The 18818-nt window shown below is 45.0% G+C and overlaps 1 protein-coding gene across 4 annotated transcripts in view; it reads left to right on the forward strand.

Annotated features, from left to right (window-relative positions):
- The window catches only part of LOC110527868 (E3 ubiquitin-protein ligase PDZRN3-B), a 122740-nt gene that overhangs the window by 83825 nt on the left and 20097 nt on the right, over positions 1–18818 (forward strand). Inside the window, exon 1 of one of the 4 annotated variants that reach the window (XM_021609447.3) lies at positions 12481–12837. The exons of the other annotated variants lie outside the window; for them this stretch is intronic. Within the exon in view, the coding sequence (XP_021465122.3) occupies positions 12769–12837 (69 nt within the window). The 5' untranslated portion in view covers positions 12481–12768. Of the gene's footprint in view, positions 1–12480; positions 12838–18818 lie in introns of those variants that run through there. 4 annotated transcript variants of the gene reach the window in all.

Consider the following 18818-nt stretch of genomic DNA (forward strand, 5'->3'; position numbering starts at 1 on the left):
ATCTCAGTTTTGTATACCAGCTTCAAACTGCTGAAAATATAATATGTTTTGTTATGGAAAATATATTTCATAGTGGTATAGATGGTACTTGAACTTGATTTTTTTTGTCACATAAACTATTAGAATTTTAGAAACCAGGAAATGGTCGGAGCGATTTCTTTCATAGTGCAGCTTTAACTTTTTTTCTTTCTCAAATGTCTCATTTCAGCCATATTATATGATAGATCACCAACCCAAACCTATTGAAAAGCTTTTTTCCTAGTGAAACACATTGTAGGGTGCAGGATCTATTTTAAGGCAGTATTCTACCCTCCCTTATCAGTCTCTAATGCCCCACTTCTGTCATGATGTCCCTATTACACATGAGGTGTGTAGAGCACCGGTGAATGACCCACAAAGCCCCACAGAAAATGACCCACTGCCACAGGAAAGGGAAAGCGTGTGATTACACGACCATAACATGGAGCCAGACAAATAAGCACATACGCATGCACTCAGGGGAAAGAGAGTGGGGTGCATAATGGTTGCTCTCTGCGGGTACACGAACACATCAACGTGCCCTTTTCACATTACTCCCTTGATTACCTTAATCCTGCCTCTAAACTAGGACCTGTCATATGCACCAAGGGATCTGAGGGTTATAGGTCAAAGCGTCCCCGTGATCACTCTCTGCTCTCTTCCAAAATCACTGACTCCTCATTATACAACAGGACTCTCTCTCTCTACCCCCTCTCCTTCTCTCCTTCTCCCCCTTCCCCCTCCTACGCCCCCCTTTCACTGTCTCTCTCCCCCCTCTATCCCTCGTTCTCTCTCATCTTTGTCAATTAAAAATATATACAAGACCAGTCCTTCGTCTCTCCCTTTAATGGAGCCAACAAGCCCTCTTCACTGTGCCATAGCATTGTGTTCTGTAATGACAGCATTTGCGGAGCACTTCAGTGCAAAATGAAGTCGGAATTAGACGAAAACGGTAGTGCCAGGCTCTTTAAAACCCCACATATTTTTCTCCTATCCATTTGGAGCGAACAGGGAAAAGCATAGGCTAAATGTGTGGGCTTATTATTTTCAATCAAACACTTCTCTCTAAGGGTCTGTGGTGGAAATAGCACTCAGGGAATGACAGTTTTACTAATGACATGGGGCTCATGAAAGTGTACCGCACCTCAATGGGGAAAACTGCACTTTATGGCAATTTGACCATCCCCAACCTGAAGTGAAATGCTCTCTGAGATACAGGGGCTTGGAAATGGAATGGCTTCATCCAGCATCTTGTATTGATTTAAATACCATCTCTTGGTTTGTCCAATCTCTGGAACATAACCAGCTAATGGTCACTCATTATGCGAAAGACTGAAAGACACATGGCAAAATGACTTCCTGTGAAAGACTGAATAGCAAAATTAGCTGTGTTGTAAAAAACATTAAGATTCATAAGTGTATGTGGGAAATTAACAAGGACATTGCAAGCATTCACCTGTTTCCTATTTGCATTTTTATTATGGATTATAAACCCCCCACACAGTATTTGCATACATTAACGATTGAATGCAAACATTATTGTTTAACAGTTCACCAGGGCATTAACAGTTGAGTCGTTACACATTGACAAACTAAGTGCATTAGCCTTCACTGTAAGTGAAAAGAGTTTTCAATGTATTCAGTAATGACGTCTGTTGCAAATTCATTTCCCATTTCGACTAAAAAGATTAGTCGATTCCCTCTAAATGCAGTAACCTTTCTGTTATCTGGGGAATCAGGGGGAGAGGGAGGAAGTAGAGTCATGATAAATTGGACTTTGATACTCTGGGAGTTGCTTATTGAATTCACTTATCTGCCAAACGATGTTAGCATTGTGCTGAACAGATGTGTCAGGGCAGGTCTGGGCTTAGATAGAGGGTCCGGGATGGGGAGGAGAAGTGGAGAGACTGGATTAGATAGACCAGTCTGTTACTGTTTGTCCCAGAGCTCCGTTCTTACACCCTGTGACTATCACTGGGAAAGGATAACACGTAAAGTATCATACTTAGTATCACAAGAAATTATGTAAAAGGTTTACTTAATAACCCTATGAAGTCTAGCCAGTGACAGTATGTGTTACGGTAGAAGGTTTGTGTCCTGTTACTGTACAGTAGTTTAATCCAATGCATTATGGGAGGTATCAGTCGCGTCGCAAAACCAGATTGCCATGGGTCATCTTCAGAAAGCTCTGGGCTCACTTGATATACTTTTATTCAATGCAACTGTGATGATTTCCCCGCCTCAGGGAAAGCTATGGAGAATAAAACAATGACTTGTCTTTACATGTGTGACTGCCCTGAAGATGACCAGGTTAAGGATGAGCTTCTCTGCCTCCCAATGTTCTATTTGGTCCCAGATGCTTTTCCATTCTTCAAACCAATATAGAAACTAGGATTGTCTGTGGAGAGACCAAGCAGAAACTGTCTGTAAGTTGGTGTATGTTTGGTGGCGTGTTCAGCCTGTGTACAGTACAGGCATCATTCATGGTGATGTTCAAATGTGTCTGTAGGTCAGGTATGACACATTTCAGGACATTATTGTAAATCATATATTTGCCTTAACAGACTCGCCTGGATATATAAAGGTTAAATAAAACGTCATTAAAACAGTCTGAAGAGAAGGGACATCTACCTCACTTTGAAACTGCTCAGTGACTCAACAGGGAGGATGGGAAATCCCCTCTACTGCTAGCTAGGCCACACAGAGGTCACTGTCCGTCTGCTGGCTGAGTGACTAACAGGGAGAGGGGGTCGTTAATTTAAAGATTTACTGACTGTCCCAGTCTTTGAGTTAGCCCAGTTAATGTTTCAATTTCATTACATCTTGTGAAGTAACACAGACAAGCAGCTTTGCACGTAGAAAAAAAATATTGTTTCTCTACTTTTGGCAGCAGTCCTCATTCGTCATTGTTGACTTGTTGGTCGTTAGCCGAACTCTCTGTCCTAGTATAGAAGCCTGTGATGTCACTGTCATGTCAGTTACTCACCTGTCGATGAGGTCACCCCTCAATCAGACCTTTCATTTGGGAGAGCACTATAATGTAATGAGATGGACTCCTGAACATGGACCTGTCCAATAACTCTCCATCACAGCCCCTGAGACAGACCGTCACCATGGGATACAGACCTGCCGATTCAGCCCCTCAGTGGTCCTGTCTCATTCCACACCCAAGAGATTGAGCTCTGTCCATTCCACGACCTTGGCTGTAAACACAACGACACAGCCAGGAATGCTGATTTGGGTCTGGGAATGAGCTTGTGACAGGAGTCAGTGTCCAGGCCAGAACTGAGAAGGAGAGAGTCCTTGTGGTTATGGAGGCTGCAAGGTGCCCCACTGCCCACCTAACTGTAGCAGTAGCACCGGCCTCTATTCTGCTCATAGTACAGAAGAGGGGCAATGGGGATGAAATATGAACTCCTTGATTATCGCGCCTGATAACTGTGTTGACAAGCTGCATGAGTTCCCTTCGGGAGGCATGTCGTGACATTTGGAAAATTAGCTGAAAATAGTGTTTTATGATACCTTGCTGAGGACAATCGACAGCCCGGCTTTCTCTTTGTAGCAAAGGTTAGGTGGCGATTTTAGTGGCCCTATTATGGCCGTTAATTCTTGTGGGACCAGAGGTCTTGTGTTAGTTGGAGGGTTGGAGTCGTGCCAGGGCTAGAGTCATATTGGATCTGTCAGCCCCCTGGCCAGGGAGAATCCATTCCCTCTGTCATCACGACAACCAATTTATTTACATTCAAATCCATCTTGATCCCCTGTGTGAACGCCCATCTCTCTCTCTCTCTGACAGACTGCAGCTTATTGCCAAGTCACTCCATTAGAAGGATCGTGGGGCCTTGTACTCTCCAGTGTGTGTGAACACTGTTTATTTTTTAAAAAGCTAACAAACTCTGAAACTGTTGGATTTGTTGTTTTCCTGTCTGGCAGTGAATGTGATATTTTCGTATCAAATATGGCATTTGGTGGTTTTGTCCTTTTTGTAGAGCGACTTTGTTTCATTTTCCCATATCCCACAAGATGGCAAATATAAAGGTAGACCCTGCTGAATACATAATGGAAGACAAACAGTGATATGGAGAGGAGCTGAGACTTAAACGCTATCTGTTGCTGTTTGGTTTTCTAACTCCTCTGGGAGTGGGAAGGTATCTCAGACACATGTCTTTGGCTTTTTCACATTACAGATGCTAAGGGATATGGCTTAGTTTGTGTACTCCATGAATGGAACCTAATTTATACGTTATATTTGTTAAGGCATATCTGGTTATTGATACAGTTATCATATGTATGGTTTTCTCCCAAGCCAACTAAAGTACCGTACTGGACAGCGGTGGTCACCAACCGGTCGATCTCCAAGGCATTCCTAGTCGATCACCAAACCTTTCTGTAAAAACATTGATGTAGTCAACCTTGCGTTCCTATTTTTTGAATTTTTTTGCACTTGATTCAGCAGCCCTAGCACTGGGAAAGCAAAGTGTTCCCATTTTGAACCATTTCATGTGTGTGAAAGTAGAACTCCGCCTACCCGGCAGGCCCAGAGAGCAAATCAAGTGCACCTATAGGCTGGCCAATCCGATAGCTCTCGAACGCACAGCGAAGTTGGTACTGTGAGATTTCCAAACTTTTAAAACCATGGCTAGAGAGAGACTCAGCGAATACAGCGAAGAGCTGCTTTTTTATGAGTAACTTCATGGCTAAGTTGTTATTCAGCACTGTCAAAGCTATAAAATGCGTGTTCTCCTTACTTCCACTCATGCTACAACCAGCACTGCAGCTGCAATGGAGTATAGCAAAGTGTTTCCATATGCTTGCGTTATTATTATTATTATTATTATTATTATTAGCGGCTTGTCTTTTTTAATATCGAGGAATATTTCACTTCTCTGGTCATAGGAGTAACCACGAATTGGTGCATGAGGCAGAAATAATGCAGTGCGACTTACAGTTGAAGTCGGAAGTTGACATACACTTAGGTTGACATACACTTTCAACCACTCCACAAATGTATTGTTAACAAACTATAGTTTTGGCAAGTTGGTTAGGACATCTACTTTGTGCATGACACAAGTTATTTTTCCAACAATTGTTTACAGACAGATTATTTCAATTAGATTCACTGTATCACAATTCCAGTGGGTCAGAAGTTTACATACACTAAGTTGACTGTGCCTTTAAACCGCTTGGACAATTCCAGAAAATTATGTCATGGCTTTAGAAGCTTCTGATAGGCTAATTGACATAATTTGAGTCAATTGGAGGTGTTCCTGTGGATGTATTCCAAGGCCTACCTTCAAACTCAGTGCCTCTTTGCTTGACATCATTGGAAAATCAAAACAAATCAGCCAAACCTCAAAAAAAATTTGTAGACCTCCACAAGTCTGGTTCATCCTTGGGAGCAATTTCCAAATGCCTGAAGGTACCACGTTCATCTGTACAAACAATAGTATGCAAGTATAAACACCATGGGACCACGCAGCCATCGCATCGATCAGGAAGGAGACGCGTTCTGTCTCCTGGAGATGAATGTACTTTGGTGCGAAAAGTGCAAATCAATCCCAGAACAACAGCAAAGGCCCTTGTGAAGATGCTGGAGGAAACAGGTACAAAGGTATCTATATCCACAGTTAAACGAGTCCTATATCGATATAACCTGAAAGACCGCTCAGCAAGGAAGAAGCCACTGCTTCAAAACCACCATTAAAAAAAAGCCAGACAATGGTTTGCAACTGCACATGGGGACAAAGATTGTACTTTTTGGAGAAATGTCCTCTGGGCTGATGAAATAAAAATACAACTGTTTGGCCATAATGACCATCGTTATGTTTGGAGGAAAAAGGGGGAGTCTTGCAAGCCGAAGATCACCATCCCAACCGTGAAGCAGGAGGGTGGCAGCATCATGTTTTGCACACAAAATAGATGGCATCATGAGGCAGGAAAATGATGTAGATATATTGAAACAACATCTCAAGACATCAGCCAGGAAGTTAAAGCTTGATCGCAAATGGGTCTTCCAAATGGACAATGACCCCAAGCATACTTCCAAAGTTGTGGCAAAATTACTTAAGGACAACAAAGTCACGGTATTGGAGTGGCCAAAACAAGGCCCTGACCTCAATCCTATAGAAAATGTGTGGACAGATCTGAAAAAGCGTGTGCGAGCAAGGACGCCTACAAACCTGACTCAGTTACACCAGCTCTGTGAGGAGGAATGGGCCAAAGTTCACCCAACTTATTGTGGGAAGCTTGTGGAAGGCTACCTGAAACATTTGACCCAAGTTAAATTTAAAGGCAATGCTACCAAATACTAATTGAGTGTATGTAAACTTCTGACCCACTGGGAATGTGATGAAAAAAATAAAAGCTGAAATATATAATGCTCTCTACTATTATTCTGACATTTCACATTCTTAAAACAAAGTGGTGAATCCTAACTGACCCAAAACAGGGAATTGTTACAAGGATTAAATGTCAAGAATTGTGAAAACTGAGTTGAAATGTATTTGGCTAAGCTGTATGTAAACTTCCGACTTCAACTGTAAGTTCTTTGCCATCAGCTGGAAGATTATGCCCCCGTTTCTTAGTGGTGGGAGGGAGGAGAGACGGTGAGCCTCGCTGCTGCTCCCTCCCTCAGACTGACCGTCAGATGTAGGCCATCAGTCCAGTAAAAAAAAGAAGCTGTGCCTCACGAGTAATAAAACAAATGATCAATTACCAGTGTGATCATATAGCTACATGTTTTCAATATAGTAAAAAAGTCTGTCTAGCAATAATCAACAACTAACTGGACAGACCTTGAAGAGTTTAAAAATAATAATATTGCAAATATTGCAAATATTGTACAATCCTGGTAAGCTCTTAGACTTACCCAGAACGACTCACAGCTGTAATTGCTGCCAAAGGTGATTCTAACATGTATTTTCTAATAACATAGATGGGTGAGAAAACAATATATTTAATCAATTTTGAATTCTGGTTGTAACACAACAAAATGTGGAGTAAGTCAAGGGGTGTGAATACTTTCTGAAGGCACTGTAGCCTGTTTGAACAGCAGAAAGCTTCCAATTCAAAATCTATTCTGAATAGGTTACGGAAAGATGGAGTCTCCCGTCGGCATTCCCATGTCATTCCCAACAACTGGTATTAGGTCTAGAGCTAAGCTGCGTAAGTCTGTTTATTTTATCGGTTTATTTACTTGTCTGTTGACCAAATTCTTGAGATTAGAGGATTTTTACGTGGTGATTTTAGGACGGTAGATACAGTCAGTGATGGCCAACGATGATTGGTGTATGTGTGTTGTACACAGATATTTAAATAGATTTTGGTAGGCTATTTCAATAACTCAACTCTAACACATTATGATAGCCTAATATATATACAGATTCACATTCAGGAAAGACATTTTGATCTCTATATACTATTGGAAAGAGCAGATTTGGAGGTTTCCAAATCAGCTACTTTTTCCAAACAACTCTTAAATGAGTGGATGAGCTCTGTTTTATAATCAAACTTTTTTACAAAATGGCCGTAATTCCATGCTTTGCACAGTAACATAATTAAACTCAAACTATGTGCATTTTTTACTTATGTTGTTTAGGAACTAAACCCTTCTTATTTCAGGGTTCGGTCGGTATTTCACATATTTTCACACAGACCCAAGGTCCGTGGCCACCAAGCGGGACCTGACCCAGATCCAAGGGTCAACTACAGAATTTTGGACCTGACCCAGATCCAAGGGTCAACTACAGAATTTTGGACCCGACCCAGATCCAAGGGTCAACTACAGAATTTTGGACCCAACCCAGATCCAAGGGTCAACTACAGAATTTTGGACCCGACCCAGATCCAAGGGTCAACTACAGAATTTTGGACCCAACCCAGGTTGGACCCATGAAGACCTCTACTCCACGCACAGAATTAATCTAGTCAAATGACAGAAAGATGGCATCATCATCTTCCCTCTAATTAAACAGTTGTGGTGACTGTGATTCCTGGTGCTGGCCTCTGTTGGTGGGGGATCTGTGGATCACAGTCACCAGCAACGTGGAACTGACAGCTGTCTGATGAATTATGCACAGACTAGGGTTCCAGGGTTGGACACACACACACTCATAGGCCTTAACGGCCTGGCTTTTAGGGGCAATCTGCAGTGGCTACATCCATTTTTAGATGTATAGCTGTACTAGTTGTACCCATTGATTCTTGAAGAATATAACTTAGAAATGCCTCAGGAGCTTAGTTCAACTGTCGTACCAAAATGTAAGCTTCTGTTACTCCAATGTTTGCAGACAAAAGTAAATGTAAACCAACACTGTAATAGTGACTATATAGCATCAAAACATGGTTCACACTATACTTTTGATATCATGGAAGTCCTTGCCTCCATAAGTTATTGTTTCAACTGCTGATTTTCCCTTTGAGGAGGGAAACTTATTAAAGTACCCCCTCTTCTCACTCTTCCTCACCTTCCTTGTACTTCTTCTTCTCCTCATACCTGTTCACCTGGTGTCCCCATTATTCATAAAGCCAGAGCCGAGATGGGCAGTTCCTCCTTCTCACATATCCTCTACAGATTAAGGGGATGATGTGTAGAGCCCAGACCCCATGGCCAAAGTCAACTCAGGGGAGACGCCACTAATCTCTCCCCATCACGGGCCACACCGCTGTGGGAACCTGTGGGATTATGACAATCCCTTTCTCCTTTCGACTGCCACAGACTAGTCTCAGCCTGGTCAGGCATGACTTGTCTGCACGGAGGTGACACTGAATACATCAGCCATTTATTCATTTAGATGTCTCTTATTCGCTATAGGACCCCCCCCCTCCTAGCACCTCTGCTGGCATCTGGACAGAGCATTATGGAGTGTGAGAAGGACTGGACTCTTGTCATCATCTGCCATCGTCTCCTGTTTCCTTCACGTGTTGCCATGTCATCACTTCCACAGAGCCAGTCTCAACATTCTGCTAAACCCCCTGTTTCTCTCTGATCTCCTCAGGTCATAAGAACCTCATCCAGGTTGCAAGACCAGTCGATTTGTCAGATAAAGAGACTGATAGCTTGACGTTTTCCAGCGCTGCGTGATAAAAAGCAGAGTTGTCATCTCCAATGAACCCAGTGGCATGGTGAAGAGACCCTGGTAGATCTACAGGGATGCTGCTGTGCCCTGCAGCAGAAACACTGTTAAAGCTCCACAACAGATCAGCACTGAGACTGTAGAGGGGGTCAGCCATACACTGTTAACCCTGGTGCACCTGTAGTAAACCTTCAATTAGTGTGAGCTGAGCGGGTGTTTAAGCGGCTGTCAGCCTGGTGCTTGTAAATACATGCCACCTGTATCCGTGTGGCTCATAGTAGCATGGAGGTAACTTTCGCCTACAGCACATAGGCTGAGGAAGGACACACCCAATCAGGGTAAGCCTCACACGTGAAAGAACTGCAGGAGATACTGTACATGCATATTATGTGATCTCTGGCCTCTTCAATCCAAATGTATCTTGAGAGAGTGCCTTGCAGGGAACAAGTAAGAGATAGACAGATAATGAGGGAATGTGTGGAAGACCGAGGGACTCCGAACCCAGACCCATCGCAGGCAAGCAGCAGTGCTCCTCTGCTGATCCCTCTTTTTCCGTAAAAACACAACTGTTAAACTGGCCCCAGTGGGACCCCAGCAGAGCGGAGCGCTACAGAGACACCATGAATATGAATGACCCAGTCAAGCATGGAGCTACACAGCACAAGGGACCCACACTTTTGAAGACCCCATAACTAGTGAGGGAGGGGACATGGGTAACCTTTGCCCCCTTCCTCTATCCAACCCCCCCAATGTTTACAGTGACAAGCCACATGACATCATTACCTTTTGGTCCTACTTGTTACTGGTTCCTGTGTCGAGGCAGGAGCCACTAATGACTGGGGCTTGGTGTTGGACTCCTCTCCAGAGCCTACATATCAAGACGCTGTTTGAAGCCTGTTTAACCCCCAAAAAGGGCTCATGTTTAGCGTCACCATGCACAGTGGGGGGTATACTGTTCTCACAGCAACTGTAAATGAATTGCTCATTTGATTAATGCAGTGCTCTGACGTGGCTATTATTTCCATTGTCACAATCCCTTGTGGAAAAAAATATGAATTACATAAAAATCAAGTCTACGTGCTCCTTTGTCCCATCCATATTGTTTCTATGTCAGTCTATGTGGGTCATTCTCCAGAGTGAATAGCCCTGGATAGGGGACTGGGGTTTCAGCGCCGCTGCCCATCAAACTCTGGAACCCCAGACGCTCGCAACTCTGACTCTAATCATCACCTTCAAAAACATCCCAAAAAACGACTTGTTCAGTCTGGCTTTCCCCTCGGTTTAGGTTAGCTCTTAATCGCTAGCTTAGTTTATTAGGATCCCCATTAGCAGCTACTCTACTCTTCCTGGGGTCCACAGCTTAAGCTAAGTAGCTTTCATTGCCGTTTTTCCTTTGTCTTATCCTTGTTTTGTTTTTCACTCTCTTGCTGCACAGTGTCCTTGGGTTTCTAGAACGGAGCTTTGAATCGCATGTATTATCATTGACTACACTGAGTATCCACCCTCGTAAAGCCTGTTTATCAGCACACTGACCACTGGGACTATACAAGCTGTTGGACTCCACACAATAAGACTCATTTATAACAACAGCTCCTGCAAAAGGAGCTTTCAGTTTGCCCGTGGCAGATTTTCCTTATAATAAGACTCTATAATCAGCTCTGTCATATTATCATATAGTTTCTGTTGTTAATGTGTGCTGCCCAAAAGTGTTGGGATTTATGATTAAGAGATTATCCATAGACAGTCCCCAAGCGGTTAAATCTCTGCAGATGGATAAGGAGCCTGGCTGGATCCTATAGAATGAGAACTGGGTGGGGTTTGTCTTTCTCTGAAGGAGGATCCCATTGGAGCTGTGTCACGGCCCATGGTGGAGCAGGCCTGGGAGGCAGCGGTGAGGGAAGCAGATGGGGATAGGGATAGGGAAGCAGCGTCGACAGACAGATAGGGATCAGTGGAAACGTCTGGCCTGAGGAAACGCTGTGCTCATGTACCACTATCAACACCAGCCACCACCCAGGGACCCAACCAGCCATGTGATGTAGACAGGTATGGATCTATAGCCAAAAATGTTCTATGAATGAGAGCAGGGCAGACACGGGTTATGGGACGGGGCCCCGTTGACCAGTGTCTGAAATAATATTTCCTTTCGTGATAACCCCCACGTCTGACAGACGCAGGAATGACGGCCCTGTGTAAGTAAGAGCAGGGGTAAGTGTCAAGAATAAGTAGATGGCTGTGATGTTCTGGTTCACATATCACATCATCTGTCACTTCATCACATAATTTGCCTTGATGTGTTATTAACCTTTGCCAGTGTACTGACGTGAGCATAGCGGTGCCATTTTCCCAGCACTCCCAGGCACAGGCCTGGATGATCTCTGACTGCCAAGTGACATCAGGCTGGATGGGCCCATGTGTCACTAATTGCGTGAGCAGAGCAGGGAAGGATAGGAGGAGGGGCTACGGCAGCGCCGCTCAGACAGGGGCATTCTGTTTCTGGGAGGTCCATGCCACCCCTCATTGTCGAAATGAACAAGGCCACCCGGCGCCCCACTATCTAACTCTAATTGGCATTACGGCTTGGTTGGCTGCGTGGCACCAGAGCGGGCACGAGAGCCCATGCCAGGTCTGCCACACTGGAGACGTAGCCTTTGTCAGCTCAGGCGATGGAAAGGGTAGCCTGTGACTTAGGATGGGGACGCCACCGAGGACCCAGAGAATGGCATGTCACTTGCCATCAGTTGCTCCATTGGCTGAAGCTTTAGGAAGCTAGTTTTAGGAAGCTAGGGTAACCATGTCATCTCTTTTTGTTGGACTGTTTGTTTGGCTGTCGGCCCACCCATTAAGATAATTAAATGGGAAAGAATAATTCGGCTTTATCCTGAGAAAGCATATGACAAAGGTCATGGTGGGAAAAAATGATTGAACCGGGGACATGAAAAATTCCCTCTATGTCTCCTTTGTTTTATCTCAACCTCTTTCATAGAGCGTTTCTGTGGACTTTGTGTCTAATCCAACATTGGAGATGGATGCCTCTTTGTGGCTCTGTGCACATGGGACCCCGGTCATTGTCACCGCACTGAATGATTCAGATGTAATGTCTGGAAGGGTTAAGACTGACGAGCTCTCCTGGCCCCAGGAGAGGAAGTCATGTTTGTTTGCAGCGACTACAAAAAGCCTCCATGTCACTCACTTTGTCCTCGACACAATAGTTGTAATGATTGTTAATTAATGAAACTTCAGCTGGCATAGTCTGTGGTTACCCCCACTCCTCCCCCTTTTAACCCCCCCCCCCCCCCCCCCAGTCGTATTGGGGCAGTACCTCATGAATATTCAGTGAGTGGCTGCTTAATTTGCACGAGGGGGTGTGTATATATAGGCTGAGAACAGAGCGGAAGAGCCTCAGAGAGTGGGGGAGTGTGCGTGCGAGTTAGTGCGAGACCGACTGAGAGCAGAGCGTGCTTACTCCTACTCAGACACACACTCACAGACGCACGCGCATGGCTGGCTGCGCAGCCTTCATATAAATCCTGCCAGCTAAACCTATTTCCTTGGAGAGTGGGAGACAGAGCAGACTGGTCAGTGGCTCATCAGCTCCATGTGAGCCAGTAGCCCAGAGAGAGACAACCTGCCTGGCTGACTGGAGGGGAAGACTGGATGGTGAGATTCCTCCACCATGGGATGCAGCCTCTGTACCCTGCAGAAGCCTGAGGAGCAATACAAACTACTCTATGAGGTCTGCCAGGTATTGTAACCACTTCTGCCTTCTCCTGAACGGCTGAACTTTCAGGGCTGTTAAATCACCGCAATAACATCTGCTAAACACGTGTATGTGACACACACAATTTGATTTGATACGAGAAGTCAACTCAGAAAGTGTAGAGGTTCTGCAAAGGGACGTAGGATGCAGACGTTTCGTTGTCTACTGCTATGTAAATGCTTTACATCTGTGTACGAACTGATTTCTTCACTCGCTGGGATATTTCTGTTTGTGGTTGTAAGTGTTTCTCTGGTGTTGTATATTTTGGTTTCTTTGCGTTTTGTAGTTTGGTCTTTTTTTTCTTTGCATTTGCTTCTCTGCTGGTTTCATCCCAGTGTGTTTAGGGCAGGTTGACTAACAGGGTGGGAGTAGAGTGTTGTTGCTGCCTGGCTGGATAGTGTGAACTCTGCGTGCGGGGTCAGGGAGCGGTGATGAGGAGGTGTAGTTAAAGGAGGGCTGATGATGAAGTTGACAGCTCTCTGAATGTGTCTGTTAGTGTGTGCTGATCACAACCCACCTCCTCATTGTCAACAGACCGCTGACTCAGCCACTTCTGACTTTAACCCCTGGTTGACTCGTACTTTAGGTTTATGTTTAACACTATAATGCGCAGTCGGCACATTTTCTCCTGAGATAATAGACAAGAGGTGTCGTATAGGTGTTTGATTCATTCAAATGTAGTTTTTTTGTTGTTTTCAACCAAGTTTATTTAACAATGAGGAATGCATCATCCCTTGTCCCAGTGTTTTATATATTTAGCAGCCTTAATTTGAATGAACAAGTTAAAGCCGACAGAAAATAAATGTATTAGTACCCATCAAGCACACAGGGATTTCCTGTTGTAGGATGAAAGGCACTTCTGATTCAGTGTATATATTACCAACATTGAAAAAGATCACTTGGACATTGTACGAACCATATGGCTGGTCAAAGTCCAGTCGGTCGATTACATCCCTTCTGTCCTCAGATTAACCTACTATGCTAATTAACAGTAGTTACTCTGTCTCGAAGGGTGAGAAGAACTTAATTTATTACACGTTGATCGAGCCAGCAGTGAGGGACTATAATTCAGTTGACTGTCATTTTAAAATGTTTGTTATGATGGGAAAAAGAATGAATGGGGATGACAGCCCTAGTCATAGACTGTTCTCTCTGCTACCGCAAGGCAAGCAGTACCGGAGCGCCAAGTCTAGGTCCAAGAGGCTTCTAAACAGCTTCTACCCCCAAGCCATATGACTCCTGAACATCTAATCAAATGGCTACCTGGACAGTTTGCATCCCCCCCCCCCCCCCTTACGCTGCTGCTACTCTCTGTTATTTTCTATGCATAAGTCACTTTAATAACTCTACCCAAATGTATATATTACCTCAATTACCTCGACTAACCGGTGCCCCCGCACATTGACTCTGTACCGGTACCCCCTGTATATAAGCCTATTGTTATTTTACTGCTGCTCTTTAATTATTTGTTACTTTATTTCTTATTTTTTGGGGAGTCTTATTCTTAAAACTGCGTCGTTGGTTAAGGGCTCGTGAGTAAGCGTCTCACTGTAAGGTCTACCACCCCTGTTGTGTTCAGCACATCTGACAAATTCAATTTGATTTGACAGACATTCAGCATGTAGTTTGATTTCTGTCCAGAAGGGGGTGCTTTAGATCAAACACATGACCGACCATTCCCTGTAGTCAAAGCATGCTTTTTCCCAGTCTTTCTTCACGTACAGTAGGCCTACTATAGTCATCTAAAAGCAGGTGTGCACTATCACTGCACATGTACTAATAAGAACACAGCTAGACAGTGTGTCAGCAGACAAAGCTTACGCTCCAAGTGTCTCACTCTGACAGGCTGGTTTTTAGTCTCGTGAGCAGAAACAAAGGAGTGTTTTCTCGCTTTTCGTTTTCCTCCGTGTTGTTTTGAGGAAGAGTGTTGTTAGCGTATTACCGTCAATGACAAGCCCGTTTAGTGAGACAGGTGCTGCAGTGTCGCAGGCTGTGTGTTGGCTGGTTTAGATTAAGCTACTGTACGAACAAGCACTGTATGCATCTTCCTCATTATTCCCCAAAAATATGTTCTGTTCCGTCCCATTAGCGAGAGATGACAGTATTTGGTCTGCAAATCACCCTGCTTTGATCATTCCAGGTCTGCTTCAGAATGACTAAAAGGCAGGAAAGGGGTATGTTTTTGTGATGCTAAGTGGATTCTGGGTTTTGGTAAATCAAACAGCTGATGTGAAAGCCCCCTCTCCTCTATTTACCCCCCCCCCCCCTTAAAAAAGAACATGGTACTATAGAAGGGCAATGTCCCTTTGTTCCTCTCCCTATTAAGCCACAGCCAGGCTGTTATTCTGCCTGTCAATTACTGTTGATTGGCAGGCTGTTAGCTGGCGGAATCCTACTGTTTCTCTTATGGCACCCTCCCTCCGCCTTGCCCATTACTCCTACCAGGAGGGAGAGCCACCTGAACAGACTGAGCCAGGCAGAGTAGACACGGCTGCTCTGTGTTTCCCATCAAACCCTATTCATCACTGGTAGCTAACCTCGGACAAGCCCATTCAGCAACCCTTCCTTCCTCCCCGATCACATAGATCATGCGATTCAACTTGATACATCTTTTTGTACTGATGCACCTTGACTTTGAATGATAAAACAATAAAGAACGATGTTATCCGCCTTGGTTTCTCCGAGCCACTCTGTTGGCTGAAAGATGAAGCATTATCTCAATGTGACATTGCCAGAAAGGGAAAAGCTTGGCAATTTGATTAACCTTGCACATTAAAACCGTTTTTCTCTGTCTGCGGGCAGTAGAAGAGTGGACATTGCTCCCGTGCAGTTTGTGTGGCTCAATTTCTGGCAGATGGTGAGAGAGCAGAGCTGTTCTCATTAAGGGTCCAGGGCCTGTTAGCCATGCCGTCAGCTACTCCACCAGCTCTAATTGGGAACATAATGACGATCTTCGTGACGTCTGTGGCCGCAGGAACGGTGGCTCATAAACCATGGAAGTGTTGTTGTGCAGATTTATTTTGGTCACTCACTCACTGTCCTGAAGAGTGTGCCTTTGGCCAGGGTTGAGGTGAGGTCACTTCCTGTCAGGACAGAACTTGTACTGTGACAGGGAGGGTGGCCCAGGCTTCCAATGAACAGGGTGAACAAAATGTCGAAATAAAAGTGAATCTGCCGGCATGCCTTTAGGAGAAAAAAATAATACAATGTCACAACATCCTGTCGTGGTTGTTTCATTGTCACGCTCTTGTGTTAAGTTGGGTGTGGGTGAACATTCTCACTGCCAGTTTCTCCACCATCCTCATGCGTGGATTAGACCGCTTTTAGCCTTTGTGTGTGTGTGTGTGTGTGTGTGTAAGTGCATGCAGGCGTGCATCTGTCTGTCTGCGCTCTGCACGCTTGCCCAAGTTCTCGCAGGCGTGTGCCGACAGTGCCCCGTGCCATGTGGCCACCTCATGGGAGAGTTCAAAAGGGTAGGTTTGTGTTTGCCCGCACGCGTGTTAAATGAATCCAATGAGGCTGGGACTATGGTTGTATACAGAAATCAGGGTAGATCAAGGAGGTCTGTCTGTGTCAGTGAGCCCTGAGATGGGATACACACAGATCCTCTTGATCAAGCTGCCTGGCCCACTGCCCACACCACTCTACCCTCACACACACACACAGCTCCCTAAGGGTTTAATGATGAACAACAATCAATGCTGCTCTCTGTACATCTCACCGTTTACACACACCTACTGCTCCCAGACAGGGAAAACATTGCTGTTATGGATACGAGTCTCCTATCTAGTGAGTGTGTTATCTCTAATAAGAATTGCATTTCAACAGGTATCCCTGCTGAATCAGCAATAGCTGGTTGCCGTGACGGTCATTGTTGGTTGCCGTGACAGTGATTGTTGGTATGCCAGAAGTGAGAATCGGTTATGGCAAAGATTTCAATCAAGATACCCTTTGAAAAGCCACTGTTAAGGAATGAGTATTAGTAAGCCGCGTGAACGGCGTCCTGGAGGCAGAAGAAGTCCAGATAATTAGGGCAGGTTAGGAGCAGTAGGGAGGGAGGAGGGACTGTCTCAGTCCCCTCTACAGAAACTTGACCCCCTGGAACAGGCCTGAACCCCAAGCTCACTCTTCAAAGGTAAGCGCCGTGCAGAGATGCAAGCTCAGCTGCTTTTGTCAGGGCACTGATGGTTGGGCCGCTGGAAACTCTGTGTGACAGTCCTGTCTGACCCACGGCTCCTAATCTCTCCACAAGTGGCCTGTAATAGCCGCGGCGCCGGTCTGTGTCTTGTATAAGACCCCGGGCTTAATGAGAGCTTCAACACAAGCCCCCCCATTTAAGCTCCGATCCAGACTGGAGTTGGCCTCAACAACGTTGTCACTGCTGCTTTACTGTGCCGTCGTTTACTGTGCTCGTTATAGAGGGACAGTTTGGGGGTAAAGAAAGAGATTGATACATTTGTGATCGGAGCTAACTGTTGGAGATACTATTGAACCCGTTATTTGCTAGCAAGATTTTCCACTTCAAAGTATTCTGATATTCATCAGATGTACATGAAACTGGCCAAATACATTTTAAGCATGACGTCTTCCTTTAGCCTGACGGAAGAGAATGAGATGAAAATATTTGTCCACCGTGGCCCCAACCCCCCACTGTCAGGACCCCTGTCATTAAAGCATCATGACATGTGGAGCTCCTGGACGGCTCTCCCCCTCTCCTGGTAATGAGGCTTGACAGAGGCGGGGTGGGCAGACAAAGCAGGCTGCGCTGAGGAGCCCACTACACTGTTTAATAAGAGGCAGGTTCACCCTGGTGCGCCTCCACATCTGTTCAACACTGGAGCAGGTGGCTAGCAGCCACTGGGGGGAGTGCTCCTCCTCGCACCAGCCCCCGTCCCTCCTATCCTCCATCCCCCTGTCCCCCATCCCTCCTTCCTCAGGCCGAGGACGGCACTGAGGAGCACAGACACCATATGTAGACACAGCAACACAGACACCATATGTAGACACAGCAACACAGACGCTATATGTAGACACAGCAACACAGACACCATATGTAGACACAGCAACACAGACGCTATATGTAGACACAGCAACACAGACACCATATGTAGACACAGCAACACAGACGCTATATGTAGACACAGCAACACAGACACCATATGTAGACACAGCAACACAGACACCATATGTAGACACAGCAACACAGACACCATATGTAGACACAGCAACACAGACGCTATATGTAGACACAGCAACACAGACGCCATATGTAGACACAGCAACACAGACGCTATATGTAGACACAGCAACACAGACGCTATATGTAGACACAGCAACACAGACACCATATGTAGACACAGCAACACAGACGCTATATGTAGACACAGCAACACAGACGCTATATGTAGACACAGCAACACAGACGCTATATGTAGACACAGCAACACAGACGCTATATGTAGACACAGCAACACAGACGCAACAAACACATTCTGAAAGAAGTTATGCAATGCACAAAACACAAAGGGAGAATCACTAACACTCCACAGAAGAAGGATACGATAAAAGTACATGGAAGTGCACCCATTGTTCTGATATACAGTGGCCGTGTCCGAATACCCGTACTAGTGTACTACATGCTGTACTTAAACTACATACTCAGCATTTCGGCATTCAATCTAGTAGAATTCACTCGTCATTTCCGTGTTTGACAGCAGCTGATAATCAGATAAATTGCAGTGATATGCCCAAATGAACATGTGACGGGTGTCAACACAATCGAGCATTAGATGCCGCCTTTGGATTACTGGACACCTGCTCGTCGAACATCTCATTCAAAAATCATTGTTGGTCCCTTTGCTGCTATAACAGCCTCCACTCTTCTGGGAAGGCTTTCCACTAGATGTTGGAACATTGCTGCTATAACAGCCTCCACTCTTCTGGGAAGTCTTTCCACTAGATGTTGG

This window comes from Oncorhynchus mykiss, chromosome 7, assembly GCF_057628025.1.
Source record: "Oncorhynchus mykiss isolate SJ-2025 chromosome 7, ASM5762802v1, whole genome shotgun sequence".
Classification (NCBI taxonomy): Eukaryota; Metazoa; Chordata; class Actinopteri; order Salmoniformes; family Salmonidae; genus Oncorhynchus; species Oncorhynchus mykiss.